General features: G+C 30.0%; 1 protein-coding gene across 1 annotated transcript; it reads right to left on the bottom strand.

The window, feature by feature from the left end:
• Positions 1-469: 469 nt before the first annotated feature.
• LOC130818353 (uncharacterized) lies at positions 470-10,183 on the bottom strand. Its single transcript, XM_057684501.1, has 10 exons — positions 9,929-10,183; positions 9,291-9,485; positions 8,100-8,360; positions 6,905-7,099; positions 5,832-6,089; positions 4,290-4,881; positions 3,166-3,731; positions 2,535-2,714; positions 1,842-2,040; positions 470-1,296 (listed from the first exon to the last, which is right to left on the bottom strand). The coding sequence occupies exons 1-10, from the start codon at positions 9,938-9,940 to the stop codon at positions 581-583; spliced, it is 3,174 nt and encodes a 1,057-aa protein (XP_057540484.1). The 5' UTR covers positions 9,941-10,183; the 3' UTR covers positions 470-580.
• Between the last annotated feature and the right edge of the window lie 11,451 nt (positions 10,184-21,634).

The raw sequence follows: 21,634 nt of genomic DNA, 5'->3' as shown, positions 1-21,634 counted from the left end.
AAAAATAAAATTATATGAAAGAAATAATTTTCATAGGCAATTTCTATCAATTAGTATTGCACTCATACATTTAAAAGATAGGTCAATTCATGTGTATATTAGAATATTTTTGTGTTTATTTACAAACCGAAAAAAAAGACAAATACTCATATGTTCATTTCACAAATGAGCAAAAAAATCAACTATAGTTGAATTTGAGTGTTCTTACCTTTTAGGTGCATCTTGGTGCCTACAATTTCAACTACAACTCAAAATATCCTACTCTCCTTATTAATGAATGGAGATTAGAACCCTCACATTATTATCTTTCAATATAATTAGATGTCAAAAGACATATTGAGAATTGGTCTCATCTCAGTTAGAGCAAGTACTACTTTCTTAGATAAAGTCTCAAGTTTGATTCTCACCTAACCTCTCCTTCCCTCAGCCTACCTTATAATAAAAAAGTAAAATAAAATAATTTCAACCATTATTAGCAACCAAGACTTATTCAAACGCAAACAAGGCATACAACAAGAATCAAGTACAATAACAAAAATGCACATAATCTTAAGGTGCATACAAACAAACATAACTTAAATCAACAACAACGCTTATCAACAATACAAAGGTGACCAGTCATATGAAAACTTTCACCACCACCTTTTTGCACATAAGGACATTCAGGCTGATAGCTTCTCGCTTCATCATTTCCAGCAATTCTTACATTCCATTTCTCATGTAAATCCTTAGTAGAAGCCATTGTCCATGTAGCAGTCGAATTCTCGTACTTACTATGCGTAAGACGACTAAATTTCGTCACATTTTCGTTCTTATAAATGTCGTCCGGATCAATATCAAGCACAAAAATATCACCGTAAGGTCTAACTGAGTGCACGAACAAAGGCAATGACACAGGATCACACGAAACTGCTGCGAGATCTCCTGTTACGACTAGACTTTTTCCATCTGGACTAAAGAATGGATGGTTTACGTGTCCAGGAAACAGGCCACCCGCGTAAAGATTTCCACTATCGATTACTTTTACGATGACATTTTTGTCGGTTGCCTTAACCATGTACACGCCAAAGTACCCTGGATCTGGTAGATCTTTCGGTGTTGGTGCTGTTGGATTTGCTCGATTCGATGCAAATACTATCCAATCTTGTGTAGGAGACCATTGGCAATGTGTGTCTGTCCAATCTCCTTCGGTTAGCCTTGTTACTTTTGCTCCATCAAATTCTCCTAGCACCGCGTCTTCCATTATATATAGATTTTTCGGTCCATGCTTTGTAGATCGATAAACTAGCTTTGTCCCTGTAATCAAATATAGCAAAATCACTTTTTAGTTTCAAAAAGTTTACCACGACTCTGTTTGCAGTTATTATTTGGGTTTTCTTGTCCTTTTAAACGTTTTGACATTGTTTTTCGTTTGTTCGCTGTAACAGGCACTAATAACGAACAAAGAATTTTGACTTTTTTTGACCAGCTTTTTTTCGCTGTTAATAACAAGGAAAAAATGCTTAATCTCAATTTTGGCATATAGACGCTTATTTTGGAAATTAAAATTTTTCGAAGTTTATTTTGGAATTTTTTAAAGTTTTTTGTTCAAGTATTTTTTTTCTTGGCACTTTTTGTTGGGATTTTACTTTTGTTTTTTGGTTAAATGTTAAAGCCAGTTGATTTTTTTTCTCTAATGTATAGCGAACAACCAACAAATAACAATCGACTTATCAATCAATGCTTCCAACTGATCAACCAACCAACAACTTCAGCCAACAACTCTAGCTAACAATCATAAAACGATTACGTGAACGAACTTTAAGGAACAAAAGGAGATAAGAATATGGTTGATTTATTACCATCTGCATTGGTAGCAGGAAAAGCACTGTTGTATCCCCTGTTAGTTAGGTATCTAATCTCTCGTTTACTTCCTGATACATTAGTGATGGCCAATATTTGAACTGTTTCCTTAAAATTGAACGAAGGGCCCACACATACATAGAGTATGTCCTTTCCTCGGCTCCATACCGGTGAAAATAGGCTGTTTGAGTCATTTTTCTGCATTATAAATTCAATTTTGTCAAGTAATTTACATTTAAATATACTTTCTCTATTTTTATGAGTTTGTATCGATAGTAAAAAATTTTGTCTTACCACATATCGCTATTAGTAGTAAATTCAAAGGATTTTTAGATCAAGGGTATTAAACAATTGACACATTCGATTATAATTGAATGACCGATATACAAGCAAAATAATTATTTAAAATTCTGAAGTTTTGAATTAATGATTATTTTCATTTCTAATACTTTGACCATTGAATTTTACTCGATTTTTTTCAAAATTAGCCTCTATGTCGTATATTATTAAATTAGTAAGGAAGACCATATTTAAAATACATATAATAACAGACTATGAGTTCATAATGGGTTAAAAAGACAATACGACTGAGTTTGGAAGAGAGTCGGGCCTCCTGTGACGTGGCTTCAACTCTGATTTTAAAAGCCGATCACTATAATAAATAAAATAAAATAAGAGATTATAGAAAGTACCTTGTAAACCATATGCAAGCCGGTTTTATCAGCCACCCAAACAGCCTTAAATTCATTATCAACAAATGCAAGTTTTGTACCACATTCTGATATTGATGGAAAGACTCCTGAAACTCTGAATATTCCAACTTCTGGATCCGGAGATTGTAGTGTGTAGAAATCTTTGTCAACAACATCATACTGTCAATATTCAACATCACTTTTTTAATTATTATATTCATTCCATTTTTCAATATTCCGACATGCTGCTAGCTAATTACGAAGATGTTTGGTAAAAATGGAAAAAAAAACCCGAAAAACTACCCATAGTAACTTTTTGGTTTTAATTGATTTAAAAGTCATTTATCAAACACATTTTCGACAGTCTGACCGACACAATTCGCTAATTGCATCGCGAATCGCAAATCGAAAAAAGTAAATTATAGTCGGTTTCAGGCTATTTTGACTCATTTTGAGTTAATAGCAAATTCAAAAGGCGAACTAACTTGCGAATTCTGTTTCATTGGACAGACTAAAACCCTAAAAGTCAAATGTCAATCAAAGTTATTAGCCAAACACACCCAAAGATTAAAAAATAGGAATTTTAAGATTAAGACCGGAAAACACTAAAGCCGGAGCATAAATGACATACCGCATTAACTTTATCGGTGTTGCAACGATGGTAACCAACTTTGTTGTCATTAATCACAAATGGATTGAAATGATCAGCCATAGGTCTTGTTTTCATAGTTACTTCAACATATTGATCTTTAGGCTTGGTAACATCAAATATTTCAATATGCCTATATTGATTTGGTTCACGCTCATATTGATCTGCGAATGTAAATGTTTTGCGAACGGTAGCAACAACAACTCTATTCTCATCTATAGCTGCTGGAGTCATAGCATTGATTTCTTCCGGTGTTACACGAGTCACGAGCTTGGGGTCCCGGAGATCGACTCGAAAAACTCCCCATTTTTTAACGATTTCGACCTTTTCGATGTTCCGGTGAAAAAATAACACATTGTTACTTCCCCAAGTTGGCCAACCACCATCAACAACAACCAATTTACGTTCTAATGGACGTTCTACGTTCATGACAAATATGCTTGTTTTTAAGTCCTCAATCTCGCCATCCCAACCGGCTTTTCTTTGAAATGATGCCACGGCTATTTTCTTTCCATCGGGTGATACCGACGGACTTAAATCTGCTTGTCCTGTTCATTCATGTTTTGAGTAAATTAGCCTATTTATATAACAAAATTCATGCGTTTTTCAAATGAGAAAAATTCTACAGAGTTTAGCCTTAAATACACAAACAATAAATAAAATTAGTTTCTATCAAATTTTCATAAATTCATGAAACAAATATTTTCGTTTTAAAATATTTATTAAGTAACTATCACCTAAAGCTCTACAATTTCATAAACAATCATACGTATGATAACGTTTTTTTTGAACAACTAGCATATTACACATTCATGTTTTTATAAACACCCATATATGTGATAACTATTTATTAACATTAATTTGAGCAAAAATTTTATTCCTTTAATATCATTACGTGACTTACATCTAAACTTCTATCTAGATTAAATTTGAAGGGGTTGGATATATACAATCTACCCTGATACATCTATTGTGTTAACGTGATCACTTACAATTCTGAAGTAATAAATTAAAGAAATTAAATAATTATATGGGCCTATTTCATGATAAGATAATCTCGTACAAAACATGCTGCAAAAATAAATGAAGTAGGAAAAACCACATACCTTTTAAGGTGAGTCTTTCGGTTTCCCCTGTCTTAAGATTAGTCTTATAAACAGCAGTCCAAGGCTGATGAGGCTCAGAAACAGGCTCCATAGTAGACACATAAACAAGATAATCACCAGCAAAACACCCACTATCTTCCAATCTAACACCCTTATAAGTCCCATAAACATCAGCGAAACTAAACACTTTTGCTTCTTTTCCTTGATGAAATAGACCAATATGAAGCGTCTCGAGACTGTTGGTTCGCTCCGAAACGAAAATTAGACCCGTGAGTCGACCCGAATCGACATCTACGTCTGTGCCATGAGGAGCTAGCAGCGGACGTTTAAGCATAAGTTTAAGAGCCGCTGGTGGGATTATATGACCGTTGTAATTGTAGTCTTTTCCGTCAGTCATCAGCGACTCATCTTTCGGGGATGTCGGCGGACAATTGGAAGTGTATATGTCTAAGGCTACTGGCGGTCTGTAGGTTGCGAAGAAGGCTATGCTGCCTCGCCTTTGTGAATTTGTATCATCATTGTTGCAATTATTCTCTTCTTGGTTCGAATCATTTGTAGTATTTTTGGGGATATTTTCTTCTTGTTTTGTTTGCTGAAAGAATATGTATAGCGACAAAGGTATGTGTTAGTTAATGGATTCGAGGTATGGATAATCTCGTACAGGAAAAAGGGGAGATGATTGGGGAATTATTTTTTAATTTCTATAAATATGACCGTTAATTAGCACGTATAAAACGATTTGAGAGCGCCTAAATATATGTAATTTTTGGTGTATTTATTTTATTGTTCTAAACTTCCAATAATGCAAACGCATGATTAATACTATTTTATCATTGTCGAGAATACTATATTCTACGAGATTTGAATGAGTTATTAAGAGGCAATCATTATTAGTTTTTCTAAAACCTATGATTAAAGTTTGATTAATTTTGAAGGTCTAACATGTAATAGAATGGACCCTTAAAATGTACATGATGACCTTGCATCCCTGCTTGTGTAGTTGGTAAGCATTGACCTCTATTATTAAAAGGGTCGACGTAAAATCTTCGACCACTATTATTAAAAGGGTCGACGTAAAATCTTCGACCCCTATTATTAAAAGGGTCGACGTAAAATCTTCGACCACTATTATTAAAAGGGTTGACGTAAAATTTTCGACCACTAGACTAACCCATAATTCTCGTATTAATATCTTTACTAATTGCTATTAAAGAGTTTAAATAAGTATTATGAAGATGATTAAGGTAAGCTAGACTTGTCAAAAATGTCAATCAAGTCGATTTCAAATTAATTGAGTTTGACTTCCTAAGGTTCGGATAAGGGTCATAGATCTAATCTTTGTAATTTATTTTATTCTTATCGTTACAATATAGCTAAAATGAACCCCGCACAGTACTTTTTGTTGTGAAATCAGACCAAAAAGAGTTTTGAAATCATAGTTGTGAAATATTAACGAAAACATAGTTAATTAAAACAACAAAAAAAATAGTTACATAAAACTAAAATATTTATCATTAAAGAACATAATTGAATAGAACTTACCATTGCAATACGAACTCCTAAGGATTGAAGATTGGGGCCATCTTCTCTTCCAAAGAATTCAACAATTCTATGATCTTCAGGAAGAAAAGGAGTTAAAAAATTGAATGGTTCACTAACATTTTTGGCAAGTCCATATGGTCCATAGCCACTTGGGGATATGTTGGTGTGTATCTTCAATGATGCTATTGCTGGATTATTGTAGTATTTTGCATGTATCCCACTTAATAGTGTTATATACTCATTAGGCTTTAGAGTAAGCTACATCAAAAAATACAAAAATTTAATTATTAATAAAATGCTTGCATGCAAAAGTATACTAGAGAATCTTACGGATAAAGATGGTGAGTATCGATCCCACGCCATAAGAGTCAAAGAGAACCCCTCAACTAGGCTAAGCTAACCCATAATTTTTAACTCTTTCTATTTATAATAGATACAATGTATGCTTCCAAATTGCAGAAAATTTTACAATGTTTGGTGTTCAAAGGGAACCACTATGACAAATAAAATAATTGAAATAAATTTATTAAAATTTAATAACGTCAGGTATATTTGGAACAAATATTTTATTTTAAATTGTAGATTTTAAATATGAGAATAACAAGATTTGAAAAATCTTTCTAAAATTTTCCACTTTATATTTAAAACAATGGTAAGAATTGACTCAAGTCTAAATTTAATGTTTTTTTTTTTTATCATTTGCCAAACACTAAATTTAAGCCATATCCAGATTTTCAAATGAAATCATCATTTTCAAATATATTATTAAGATTAGTAATGGTAATTTAGATTTGAATTGCATTAAAAAGAAGTTTACTTTAAGAAGTAACTTTTAATTTTTAAATATATAATTTGTATTTTAATTTTATGTTTATATCTTATCGTTTGATAAATTAAGAAATTATTCCACTTATTATCGTTTAATAAATTCACAAAATAATTTTTTTTATCTTATCCCACGTTGATTTTTATTTTTTTTTTCTTTTCTTTTCTCTCACTATTTCCAACCATATATTATTACAGAGAAAATCTAAAAATGTAGCAAAATAACGAGGATAACATAAAGACGTTACGTTGGTGGCGCTTCCACCTTGACCACCGTATAACTTAGTGGTGGTGTTACCATTTTTATCGGCTACAACAAACCCAATGCCATCAACAATGTATCCATGGCGGATTATCACTTCTTTGATGCTTTCATTAGCATCAAGCACCATACTCCAGTTTGTTGCATTACGTGACCCATATGGCCCACATATGTCATTCCCCTGCATAAAAGTACATGAACAATAATCTTAATTGAAAAGAGATTTAAGAAATTAGGAATATGACTATATAACCTAAGATCCAGTTTAATATGAATATACACACATATATATATATATATATATATATATGTCAGAAACCCCTTGATCCAAAACTAACTTGTTAGTTAATTGGATCGAAAATCACAATCCTTATTTAACTTGCAATAGATTAGGTCGACATAATTTTGACCCAAATCAAACCCAATTTAGTAATTTGGGACATAGGAATGAGATATTAGAGGTTGTACACTTAAGGAATGGAGCTCGGGGACTTCTAAGTCTCAAGAAAAATATTCTTAGAAACAACTAATAAAGTGGAGCTAATTCTGTCGAGGTAAAAGATATTTTTAAGACTCAAATTGATGTGTAAAAGTTATAGTGCTCTCACTTATTGTCTCTCGTTTGCACATCAGTGCACTAATTTCAAAAAGCATCATACTTATTGATATAATTTTCACGATAATTTTTATGTATATTTATATTGCATTTTTTTTTTATTTGTTATATACTCTCTTTTCGTAAAGGTATGTACATAAAAGAAAGGGAAAAGAAAAAAATGAGCATTATAAAAATGATATATTGACTTGTGATATCCTCTAGAATAATATCTACCATATACAACTTTCTTAGAGCTAGGTTGTTTCGTAGAGGGAGTTTATATAAATGATTTTCCTTTTTGTATTGAACATATTGGAATTTTCAATCAACGCAGAAATTTTGAATTACCGATACGTTTTGATATTGATAATTTAATTCCAATTTATTCTTGAAAATTTCAATTCTAAGTGAAAATCTATTTCTAAATTTTCAAACAACCAAACAAATATGCAAAAATGTTATATTTCTTATGAAATACAATCCTAGAAGGATTAAAAAGCAACCAAACAACCTAACTAATAATATGTACATATATCATAACCGTAAAAAACGCATTCATATTGAAATTAAAAACCGATCTAACCTTTCTTGTAGTGACTCCAATGGAAGCAAGATAGCTAGGGCCATGGGTTCCAAATAGCTCAACGATCCAAGAATCATTTTCAGCAGAAATTGGACATGTAAAGCTTTGAGGACGACTAACACCTTTTGCTTCTCCAAATGGTCCATATCCTGACGGATATAAGTTGGTGTGTATTTTTAGCATTCCAATTGTTGGATTGCCCAAGTAAATCCCATTAATGCCACTAATTTGTGTTATGTATTCTCCTTGCTTTAGAGTAACCTACATTAAGGTAAATCATAAATGTCACTTTAATTTATGAAAATACAAAGATCTTTTGGGAGAGTATGATCACAGTGCCCGCATTTCTTTTTATCCTCTCTTTAGAAGAATATGGGTATATCTGTCCGCTAGCTTCCTCTCTTCCTAGATTCCAACTTGTGAAGATTGCTGAATTAATGACTATTACTATAATAATTTTTTTTTTCTTTTCCCTAGTACTTTTCTACAAAATTTATCAAATTTATTTCGCTAATTTGCATAATTCTTTTTTCAGGACCATCTAAAGCATTTAGGGTCATGAGAAAGCTAAATACGAACATGTATGTTTTATTTTTTTTAAAATGACAATTGAAAGTTTTTTTTTTAAGTTACACAATGCACTAATTTGCTTTAACTAATTTAATTTAATTAGCTAAAAATTATACAATAAATTAACAATATTAACAATACCTCATTACTTAATTCAATGATTAATTTGAAAAAATAAATACCAAATGATGATACCCACTAACCAGATAGTAACCCAAAATGATCAATAACTAAAAAAATAAATAATCACTAACAAGGTAATAAATAACTATGATTTACATGTATTGCTTTTTAGTAAAATATAATGTATTTTTCATATATAATAAAAATATCATATATATTCAATTTTTATGCCCAAAACTTCATGTATATTTGACAAAGCATCTATAACATATTATGAGATTTAGATCAAATTTACAAGTTGAAATGATAAGAAGTTAAATCAAAATAATACAGAAGAAGAAATTATGTAAATGAAAATGTAAGCTGATTAATTGATTCATTAAGCCGATTTCTATCTTATAAGATAGTTAAGACTTTAGCATCGTTTTTGTTTAAGCTAAAGCTGATGATTATAACCATATGATATATTAAATGCTTAAATAATTAAAAATTTGTTACCTTGGACATGGATCCCCCCTGTCCACCAGAGGATTTAATCATAGTTTTCCCAACTGAATCAACCAATACAAGTGAAATACCATCCACAATATATCCACTGTAAATTAACACTTCTTTGACACTTTGTTTACTATCAATCACAATACTCCAGTTTGGTGGACTTGTTGAACCATACGGTCCATGCTTCTCATCACTCTGCATAAATTACCAACAAATACTCAACAATTTTAAAAAATCATAATAAAACATAAAATTCAAGGAAGATCAGAATTGCTCCTTTGTTCCTTCGAATTTACTACATATCGCAAATCGAAGTCAGAGCGAGCTTCTAAATGTTCAATATGTTTCTTCGAATTTGCTACATAATACAAATCGAAGCCAGAGCGAGGTTTTAAATGTTCAATATGTTTCTTTGAATTTGCTACATAATGCAAATCGAAGCCAGTGCGAGCTTTTAAATATTCAGTATTATATCGAATTTGTTACATAATGCAAATCGAAGTCAAAGCGAGCTTTTAAGTGTTTAGAATGTAGCAGATTTGAAAGAACAAAAGGAGTATTATTTAATCTCAAAATAATTTTAAAGAAATTTTGGATCTAAAAAGTAGTGAATTAAGTCGCAGGATATTAGTTCATACCACGGTAGCCATTGATGTACTACACAGATGATGAATCTAACAAAAGATTATCGTTTGAGAGAAGTTTTTTCAAGTATTTTTTGTTTTAGAATATAGGATACGGTGGTGGATAAATGAAGATATAAATAGGTGTATCTTTGCATCAAAATTTTGAAAATATGTAGAGTTTTTGCATGAAGCAGAGATAATTAGACATTTATTGGCAAAAAATTTCTAAATGGAAGATGGTATTTTTACGGTACGAAAATATTTCATTTACCAATCAAAGTTTTTTTCAATATAAATAATAGTGTCAATTGTGACATTTAACGTATCAATATCATATCATTTATTATATGTCACCAAAATATTTGGTGACACTTGTAAGAATTGCCATAATTTAAGATTAAATTATTAAGATAATACTCTAACAATGGTGATATTTTAATGAAAAGTCATAAAATATTGCGTTCCAATTAAAAGTTTTTTAGTGTTTATTGTAAATACATAATTTAAAATAATTATTTTAGACAAATGATAGAAGTATTAAAAGTATTGTATGAATATAGTCCACACTAAAATTATTTGCACATATTCATTTAATGGGTGAAATTAATTGATTTAAGTGGAAAATGAGCAAATATTAAGAAATGTCTAGTGTACTAAGTCCATATATGACAATCATATAAGTAATTAACACTTATACATCATCATCATCAATCCAATATCCTGCTTAAAAATAGATTTTGGGTGAGGAAAGGTGAGTGACGATACCTCTATACCCGTATCCCTTTGGGAGAGAGCGCCAGAGGAATATGGTCAATTTTGACCCAAAAATTAAAGGAAAATTATCAATAGTATCCCTGAGTTTTGACACTTTACTAATGCTACCTCTAAGTTTTTTCATTATCAATGGTATCCTCATATTATTGAGCGTTTTACAACTGTAACCTTCTTTTTAACTTTTTTCGTCCAAAATTGTCTAAAACCGTTAACTTTCTTTTATGTTTTAAATTGAAAAATAAAAGAAAAAGAAAAAGAAAAAAGTTAATTGTTTTTGGACGAAAAAAAGTTAAGAAAGGTTACGATTGTAAGACGCTCAATAATACGAGGACGCCATTGATAATAAAAACCATTGATAAAGTACCAAAACTCAGGGGTATCATTTAGTTCACCTTAAAAAAATTAAGTAATTAGCAAAAAGAATTTTAATCTACAAAATTAGTTACAATAAATTATTATCAATTATAATCGATAAAAATCAATTTCAATTAGAAAGATTTATTTAATAACCAAATTAATTAACCTTATTTGTACCAGACCAAAAAGTTTTTGGCAAGCATGCTCTTAATTATTACGAGTGTAATTGTGCATATAATGTGAAATGCAATGGTGGAGATGCATCATAGATTCCTAACCTTATGCGTGGGAGCATTGGCGGGCTCATTATATGGACGGCACTATGTCCCTGTATCGTTCTAAATATACTTGCTTCATTTTTAAATGATGTTCTCAAATAAAATGTTTAAGTCGGATAAAAAATTGAATTTGTTAGATCAGAGTAATTATGATATAGAGATATTAGTATTGTTTGAAAAATAGTTTATTGAACAATTTTTGACGTCGTCATCATCATTATCATCATCATCCTACTCAGTGTATCCCACTCATAAAAGAACTATGGACTAGGTTTGGGGAGAGAAGGATGGCGACAACTCATACTAATAAAAGAGAGAGCGGCCAAAGGAGTCCCCCGATTCGAGAAAGATAAGGAGAAAACAAAAACTAATAATAAAAGAAACGAGAGAATTAAGATGACAAAAACACCAAAATGTAATCTAAGAGGACATCAGTGGTCTAAAACATGGATATGACACACCAATTACCCCTATTCCTAGTCAGACCCTCAGAGAGGTTTAACTCATGTAAATCAACTTTTATTTGCTCATCCCAAGTTCTTCTGGGTCTTCCTCAACTCCTCTTACCCTCTACTATAATGCTTTCTACCCTCCTCACAGGGGCGGCGAAAGTCTTTCTTTGCACATGTCTAAACCACCTTAATCTATTATGCACATTTTTCTAGAAATAGGGGCTACCCCTAGTTTGTCCCTAAACTATTGGTTCCTAATTCGTTCTATCAATGTGTGTCCACTCATCCACCTTAGCATACGCATTTCTGTAACTTTCATCTTATGTTCAAAAATCTTCTTTACAGGCCAACATTCGATCGCATATAGCAGAGTAGGTCTGATTGCCGCCCGGTAGAATTTTTCTTTCAACTTGCTTGGGAATTTCCTATCACATAGCACCGCGGTGGCTGCTCGCTACTTGAGCTAACCCGCTCGTGTAAGATGATTTACATCTCCGTCAATCTCCCCATCCCTTTGAATGATCGATCCCAAATACTTGTAATTGGTCGTACTTTTAACAACTGCTTCATCATGGACACATCTGGTTCACCTACCGGTGCTGTCCCACTTAAGTCATAGTGCAAAAACTCGATCTTCATACGACTAATGCGTAACCCTTTACCTTCTAAAGCTTCTCTCCATTCATTCAATTTATTACTAACCTTCTCTCTAGTTTCTGCTACCAGCACTATGTCGTTAGTGAATAACATACACCACGGTACCGTCTTCCAATTAGATTTAGAAATCTCTTCCATAATGACAATAAAAATAAAAGGGGTTAGAGCCGATTTCTAATTTAGTCCAACTTTTTCAAATACATGTAACAAAGAATAATTAAATAGGACAAAACCAAATTTTATTTTAGTGGGAACAAATATCATTTTTTTCTAAATAATAGGAGTATCATCTTGGGTTCGACATGTAGTCCTCTCCTCTTTTTCCAAATTTTACAGGCCAACTTTTTCTAAATAATAAGAGTAAGTGCATTAATTAGGAGTATGGATAATATTTGTTATCATCGATGTCGAGTTGGAGAACGTTTCTCACGCATGAACGAACCCATGGGGTCCGAGTTTAGATATTTCTCTGTCTTATTGTTGGTAATGACACGGAGATTCATGATTGATTGATATAACTGGGTATTTACAAATAAAAAGAGAAAATATAGAATAAAGGTAGAAAAATCATATTAAAAAATAATAATAGAGAAAATTCATCAATTGGACCGATTAAAAGGAAAAATATAACTTATTCATTAGAACAAAGGAGCATTGATTTACTTTAATTTTATGGTTGGGAATTGTACCTTTATTATGGTTGGTATGCACTATGCAATGAGAAATGTACTTAAATGCCATTCAGCCATTCAATATCATAGAGACTAAGATTAGTCCAGGAAAATAGGAATAAGCTTGCCCTTAATTATTATGAGTTTTTTTTAATACTATGGTTGCAAATTTTATGGTCTTGTCATGATAAGCGTTTTAGACATGATTTAAATAATTTAATTAGTACAATTATTAGTATATAATAGCCTTCTTATTTAGAGGTTTCATTGTCTTATAATATGGAGATATTAAAAATATTTGACAAAATAATTTGTTGAATAAATTTAGCGTATTTAGATACAAATAGGTAGTCTTTGAAATTATTCAACTTTTATAGTTTGTTGTAAGTGATATTTGATAAAAAATAATTTTTTATATTTATTTTTTGACAATTTTTAAAAAAACATGTAACAAATATTAAATAAATTAAAAATTAAATTTCAGTTAAAATAAATATTACTTTCCTAAATTATATCATCAATTCCTAAATTATATCATCAATTTGATTCATACCTAATTCACTGTAAATGCATTAAGCCATTAACTAAGAGTATGGATAATATCATCTTTGTCGCGACGTTAGACAACGTTTCTCACGCATAATGAAGCCATGGGCCCAAGTCTAGATATTTTTTAGTTTCATCTTTATAGATTTGTCTCATTGTTAAATAATACAATTAAAAATTTGGGTATAAATTAATCGGTATAGTAAGGTGTTTAGATATAAGGGAGAGAGGATCGGATATATAGCAAAAGTGGTGGAGTAATGTTAAAAATAAAAATGGTGAAAATTCGTCTGTCCGATGAACTAAAATGAAAATACAAATTCTTAAACGACACGATTTCGTGATGAGATTATTTCTATTGAGCTGGTCCATATATATTTAATGTATTAAAGTGATTAATTACAATTAAAGTGTTTAATTAGACAAATAAGTTAATTATACAGACCCATATTATAATAAAATAGTCTCATACAAAAAGAGATGAAACAAAAAATAATAAAACATAATATTGGAACAAACCAATATTAATTCACTTCAATTTTGTGGTTGATAATTGTACCTTGATCGAATCATAAATTGTACGTACATGCCATTCAATATCTAAGAGACTAAGATAAGTCGAGTACACTTTTCTGAAATGTAGTCAGGCTCACATGGGCCGTGGAAACAATGTTTCAATTCACAACAACTTCGTCTTTCTTTTTTATTTTATTTTATTTTTTCAAGAAAGCAAAATCCCAATAAATGAAAGTAGAGGTATTTAAAATTCGATAGTTTGATATTTACCTAATCTTATTATCGAACTGAATTTGACTGACTTAAAAGTGAATTTATGATTAGGCGAAAATCAATATGAACACAAAACTTGATTTTAAACCGACACGAAACACCTGATTCGAAATCGATCCAATGACTCGAATAAACACCTTTAGACGAAAGATATGAAATAGATTTTTCAAGTTGATAATAAAAATGAAACTTATATTATAAAAATAAAAAATATAATTAATCATTAAATTAACATATAATTCTCAACTTTATTGTTTCCTTGAGATTGCTACAGCTCACCCAATTTATTAGTAGCACAAATATTTAGCAAATTATTGGTTATTATAATATAATGGTTTAAGTCAACCTTGATTAAATACATGACCCACAAAACGGGCAACACATATCAATATTAATTAGGGTTGGTTTTGAAAGTTATTTAAAAAAAAAAAAATCAAAGATGGTTAAAAATAGAGTAGATAAGAATATATAAAGAATTAACATAGTATCTAACATACTATATCATTGAATCAATTCATAATTTAAGACATCTTATAAAAAAATTATTTTGAGCTTAGTGAGAATAAAACCCATAACTTTACCTGAAAAAATGATTTTTTTTTTTCTAATTAAAACAAAATTCAATTTTAAAAATAAACGGTACAACTTGTCGACGTTGCTGTAAAAACAAAATTTTTTTGTGACTATCTTGTATTGTAAATTTAAATATAAATCTTACATATTTTATTATAAATCTAAATGATAAATATTACATTTTGCAAAAAATAAAAGAATTGATTTAAAAAAATAAATCTAAATAATTCATTATAGTAGTTGGATTATAACATTATATTTACGTTTTGTTTAATTTTCTAAAAAATCAAACTAAAATATATACTTACAAGGGTCGTCTAACCAAACTAAAGTACGTAGCCCAGGCAACTATCAGTGGGGTTTTCTAAAAGAGCTTTTTAGCAAACTAAAATTGAAAATATATATATATATATATATATATATATATATATATATATATATATATATATATATATATATATATATATATATATATATAAAATTAAAAAATGGACCATAAAATTAAATTCAATGAACTGTAGGCATAATTCAATGACTGAGATTTTTTTAGTTGATTCGACAAGTGACTACAACCAAATTAACATTATTTGTACGTTAAAAGATACCTAAAATAGCCAGATAAAATGTGCTAAAGGTGTTGTCAGTAAAAAATTCACAAAGGTTGAATTATTTAGAAATAATCAATACTAAAGATTATTCACAATAAATGAGCAATACGTGAAATTATTCCGGATAATTTTCCTATAGAAAATAAAAAAATTTAAATGATAAATATAAAAAAATTTAAATGATAAATATTTTCAAAAATATTTTAGAACGGGGAAGTATGAATTTATAATCACATGCATGATGAAGACACATACTAACCTTATTTGTGAGTGTGACTAGATGGCTTAATTGATAATTAATATGGACGGTAGGCACGCATCAACCACTCATCTTGCTTGGTTTTTAATGTTAACAATTATTATATCAATCTTAATAATAAATATAAATTTATTAAATTTTATTTAATATTATGGTTGAAATTATTGTAAATTACTTAGAAACTATTCCTTTGTCCAAATAAATAGTTCTATTTGTCTTTGATACATTAATTAAGAAGTTGGGTATAACATCAATGAGATATTTAGATTTAAGAAAGTGGATATAAAAAGTAAAAGTAATAGAGTTAGGTCGTCATAAATAATTGTTCACTGTACTGATTAACGTGTGGCTAGAGAATCTCCTAGATACAAGAGAACGGAAAGAAAAATTAATCTTTTTGCATTGAGAGCGAAAGTTTTGTCAAAATAGTAGAAGAAATTCGAAAAAAATCAAACACTAAACGAACAAATTAATTCTGTATTGACTAGCACTTACATAATTACGAGAACGTTTCTCACGCATGTGATTGAAGATAATTAACTTCAATTTTATGGTTGAGAATTGAAAGGACCTCCCTTATTAATATTGCCGGTGCGAAAACAGAAATGTACGTACATGGCTACATGCAAGCTGTTGAGTTTCCACATAGAATATCTTATTTTAAAGCAGAGAAGGTACTGAGCATGTTGGACATATTTAACCGTATAAAATCCTAAAAAGTTAAGGTCTTAATTAATTAATATTAAATTATGTAATATATATTTAAAATTGCGCCTTCAAAAAACTTGTCAATTTTTTCTATGTTATGGACCAATATATTTGACTCGACCTTCACTAGCAAGCCTGATTTTGAAAAATAACAAGAAATAACAAGAAATGCAATAAACTAATACCATCTATTTTTATTGTAGGGAAGAGGAGCAACGAAAATCGATTCTATGACCTTATACAGAGAAATTGATAATACATTCTCCGACCAAGATAAAAACCGATTCTTTTAATATTCATACATTGTTGAAAGATCTTTTAATTCTGATCAAACCTTAATTATATCAATTAATACAAACTAAGTGTTGCTTATTTTCATTAATATCATAAATCCATTTAGTATAAAAGTCTACCCTTCAATCCAAAAAATTATAAAATTTTAAATTCAATTTTACTTCAAAATTTTAATAATTAGTTTATTTTCCCGCATCACGCCGGGTAGCATTAAAAATAGTATAATTTACCTAGAATAATCTAATTTTTTTTTAATGATTTTGCTACAATAATCCCACATATTGATTAACCATAAATAATCATAACTCTAGAGGGTATTTGCCTAGAGTAAACTTGAGTAACCGAATGACCTGTTAATAGTAGGTAATCTATCAAAAAAGTAAATTGAAAATTAATGTAAAATTAGAGAAAATTTGAAAAATTTACATAAATAAATTTGAATAATAAAAAATCAGAATTTTTTTACATTTTTCTACAATTTTTTCGATATTTAATTTAGTTTATCTTTTTTTTTAAGAAAAATAAAATTTGCTATAGCAAGTCATTAAGTTACTGGATTTACTCTAGGCAAATACACTCTAAAATTTAGATTATTCATGGTTAATCAATAGATAGAAATATTGCAGAAAAATCATTAAAAAGTTGAATTATTATGAATAATTTTTTATAAAAAATACTATATTCAAGTAATAAATCGACGGTGCGTGTAACACGCCCTAAGCTAACGATAAAATATGTCTAAACCCGAGGCATTACATTAGTATAAGTGAATATGTCACTGTCTTAAATTTGCTGTCAAAATTTATGATAGTCTCCATACTCTCCAACTAATTTTGCAATATTTGATAAAAAAAAAAAAAAACTCTCAAAACTCAAAATCATGCGAAATAAATACAATATATCACTAGTACACTTTACTATCTAGAGTATACATAGGAATCCAACCCGTCCATGCATGCGAATAGTTTAGTAACGTCAATAATTTAGCCTCACATAGGTTAAGGTCACTTATATTTAATTTATACATAACCCACATGTAACAACTAACACATCCTAATCAGGATCGATTTTAAAAAATTTTAAAAGTATGACAATAAATTCGTATTGATAAATAGAGTTTTTAATAAATGAAAGAAGCCAAGAATTATAATAGTTATATAGGAATATTAATTGTATAAGCTAATTAATTACTTGGAAACAAGTTGAATTTGACGTTTTTGTTTATTTTTAACTAATAAGAATATTAATCATATCAACTATAAATATTTATGTGCAAGGGCAGAACTAAATAATAAAAAATTAAGGAAATTTAAAAATATAAAACAATATTAGCATATAATTTAAGATTTAGCAGGGTCGAATTAGAAAAATAGCTCGTAACAATATACTATATAAAAGTAGGCTGTGAGGACAGGGCCCTTATCGGCCCCATGTGGTTTCACCAATGCTTGTGTGTATATAAATTAGACACTCTAATTAGTGCAAGAGCCAAAATGTCATTATAGTAACCTTGTTTTGAAATCAAAAACATGGTTATAGTTTTTCTACATAAATTTCACTTTATATTTGCCCCTCCATGCACGTGAATATGTGATTCACATCGGGTAGAGGATGTAGCCGAATAAAATCGCTCATAATTCAATTCTTACATGGCCTACACGCGTGTAACACGCCCTCATAGACTCATAGTTTAATAATAAATTTTAAATTTTATATTATTTTAAATAATATAATTACTCTTAATATAATTTTAAATTAAAATTATTTTCAAATTGTTTCTTAGCGGAATTTTTTTATTAAAATATATTTTACACTGCTATAATTAATGTGTTTGTTGTACATATTCAATAATCATTATAATTTAAACCAAACTACAAACTACAATTTCAAAAAACTTAAAAAACAAAGCTCAATAATTGAATCGTCAATCAAAATCAATTGTTACATAAAATTTTGTTTTTAACACAATTATAATTTAGATAAACTTTATGCAGCCTATCAACAATTAATTAAGGAATACTCTACAAGATAATATTCAAGGTTTCAATTGTTGAAATAAGGAATGGTAGTGTTCTTTTTTCAAAATACTCTTAATATCAGGTTTTAATTTATTAAGTCACATCATATAAAAAACAAAAATAAAATAATCAAGTTATCCATTGAAGATAAGATTTCGTATCCTATACCATCTTGATTGTAAATGATGCTATATTAGAGATCAAATAACGTGTTTTAATCTCTAATATCACCAAGATCGAGAGTATGAAGACTTGTGTGAAACAAATTACACTATCAATAATATCAATGTTTGTAGGAGAAAATAATGCAATAAAAACGACACAAAGATTTAACGAGGTTCACCCAACTTAGGCTTCTCTTATATTATCAAAGGAGTTCAAAGAACTCTCGAATATGGAGAATTACTATATAGAAGAGATATAGACTAGTGTTTGGCTTAAGGTGTATTTTGTGGATGATATTTGGATGAACAAATGAACTCCCTAATTATAGGGGATCACACTAAGCACCATTTAATATATTAAAGCTATGAAAAAATGATAATAAAACAGCCTCAAGCACTTGAAGAGTCAAAAACAGCATCCTAGGAGCGTCAAAGGATCCACTCAACCAAAGCAGAGGCTCGCTCGGTCGAGCGAGCTACAGCAAGCTACTGGATGTATTTTGTTTGTTCGCTCGACCCACCAAGTCCTTTAGGAGGCATTCTGACAGCTTTGCTCGACCCAGCATGGTAGAGCATCTTTTCCACTTCTTCATTAAGATTCATAACTCTCATGTTTAAGTCACAAACATTAATCTCTTCATTATTTCAAGAATTATTCCATCACATTTAACGCACATTAAGTTACTCACTTTTGAAACACCCATTAACTTACTCCATAGGATTCCATCCCATGAGTTCACACATGAATGCACAATCAATTAATGTAGTCAAGTCACCATAAATCTCAACATTCATATTTGTATAAACTTATTCCAATACTTTCATGCCTAGTCATTTTTGTTGTTTATTATAAAGTTTCTTTCATCTATGTGAATAATATGGATGTGGTCCAATATAATTGTGTAATTTTGTTTCTTCTTCAAAATTATGGCCTTAGATTCTTAATTGTGATAACAAACATGGAAACAAGACGACTTTAAAGTCACAAGTTCAATGGTATACATCCACACATGAGAATAACACCAACATATTTTGTAGCAAGCTAGGACCCGATGTTTAAAATCAAATCATTTCACTAGATATCAGTTTGAAAATAAATACCAATTATTAAAGATTTTGGGCAGATGTGTTTAATCAGGTTATCAAGTCGATTTTGAGTCAGGTGATTCGGGTTGGTTCATATTTAGGTCTTGTATCCACATCAGTTTTAACAGAATTATAAATTTATTTTAAGGTCGGGTCAACTACAAGATCATTCAAATATTGGATCGTCAGATTTGTTTTAAACACACTAGTCTAAATCAAAAAATTGATCCCATGTGTATATATCAAATTATGTGAACATATAGTTAACTATTTTCATATAAAAATTTCAAAGTTGATATTTTAAGTTTCCGAAAAATTTGATCCCATATGTATAATGTATTATAACAAAAACGATTCATGATTGATTTCTAAAAATATTATTTGGAAGAAAAAAGTTATTAAATTCTATATTATGGATCCAATTAAATTTTAGTTTGGTTTGTATGATCATACATATATCAAAATAAATTTGTAGTTTGGTTTATATGGGCATAAGCAGAGTTGTTAATGAATAAATTGTCTGTTATGTTAAATTTTTAATTGAGTTGATTTTTAACTCGATTTATCAATATAAGAACACCATGCTGGGATATTATAATTTATTGGAAAATGAAAACGACGATGTATTAGAGTTCGAACAATGTGTTTCAAACTCCAATATTGCCAAGATCGAGTGTATGAGGTTTTGTGACAAACAAATTACGCTATCAATGATATCGATGTTTGTAGGAGAAAATAATGCAATAAAATGACACAAAGATTTAACGAGGTTCACCCAACTAAGGCTACGTCCTCCACTATGTAGTATCTCTTATATTATCAAAAGGAGTTCAAAGAACTCTCAAATATGGAGAATTACAATAGAGAAGAGATATAGGTTAGTGTTTGGCTTGGGGTGTATTTTGTGGATGTTTACAATGTGAATGAGAGCTCTCTATTTATAGGAGATATCTCACTAAGTAACATTAAGTACATTATAACTATGAATAAATGACAATGAAACATCTCCAAGAACTTGAAGAGTCAAAAACGACATCTTAGGAGTATCAGGAACACCGCTCGACCAAAGCAGAGGCTCGCTCGGTCGAGCGGACTACAAGAAGTTTCTGGTTGCATTCTGTCTGCTCGCTCGACCCATCCTGAAGCTCGCTCGGTCGAGCGAGCTGGTCGAGCGACACTTCAGAGGGCTTCTAACAGTATTGCTCGACTTGCATAGTAGAACATCTTGAATTGAACCTTTGAACTTCTTCATTAAGTCCCATAACTCCCTTGATTAACTCATTAATTCATACCTTAATCATCATCATAAACCACAAATATTAAGACTCATCTTAATACACTCATTCATGACAAACTTATGAGATTCCATCCCAAGAGTCACAACATGAATGCACACACCACTTGTGCACTCAAGTCACACCAATCATAACAAAAAATTTACATGGGCTAGATCAAAATATCTCTACACACAAATAACTGGTCTA

This window comes from Amaranthus tricolor, chromosome 7 (genome assembly GCF_026212465.1).
Source record: "Amaranthus tricolor cultivar Red isolate AtriRed21 chromosome 7, ASM2621246v1, whole genome shotgun sequence".
NCBI classification, from domain to species: domain Eukaryota; kingdom Viridiplantae; phylum Streptophyta; class Magnoliopsida; order Caryophyllales; family Amaranthaceae; genus Amaranthus; species Amaranthus tricolor.
Note: the sequence above shows the minus strand (reverse complement) of the source record. Positions and strands in the feature narration are given on the sequence as shown.

Coding starts and splice junctions, on each gene's coding strand:
- LOC130818353 (XM_057684501.1), bottom strand. Junction 2,041..2,534: donor GCTTGCATATGGTTTACAAG/GTACTTTCTATA, acceptor TTTATAATGCAG/AAAAATGACTCAAACAGCCT. Junction 1,297..1,841: donor TCCTGCTACCAATGCAGATG/GTAATAAATCAA, acceptor ATTTGATTACAG/GGACAAAGCTAGTTTATCGA.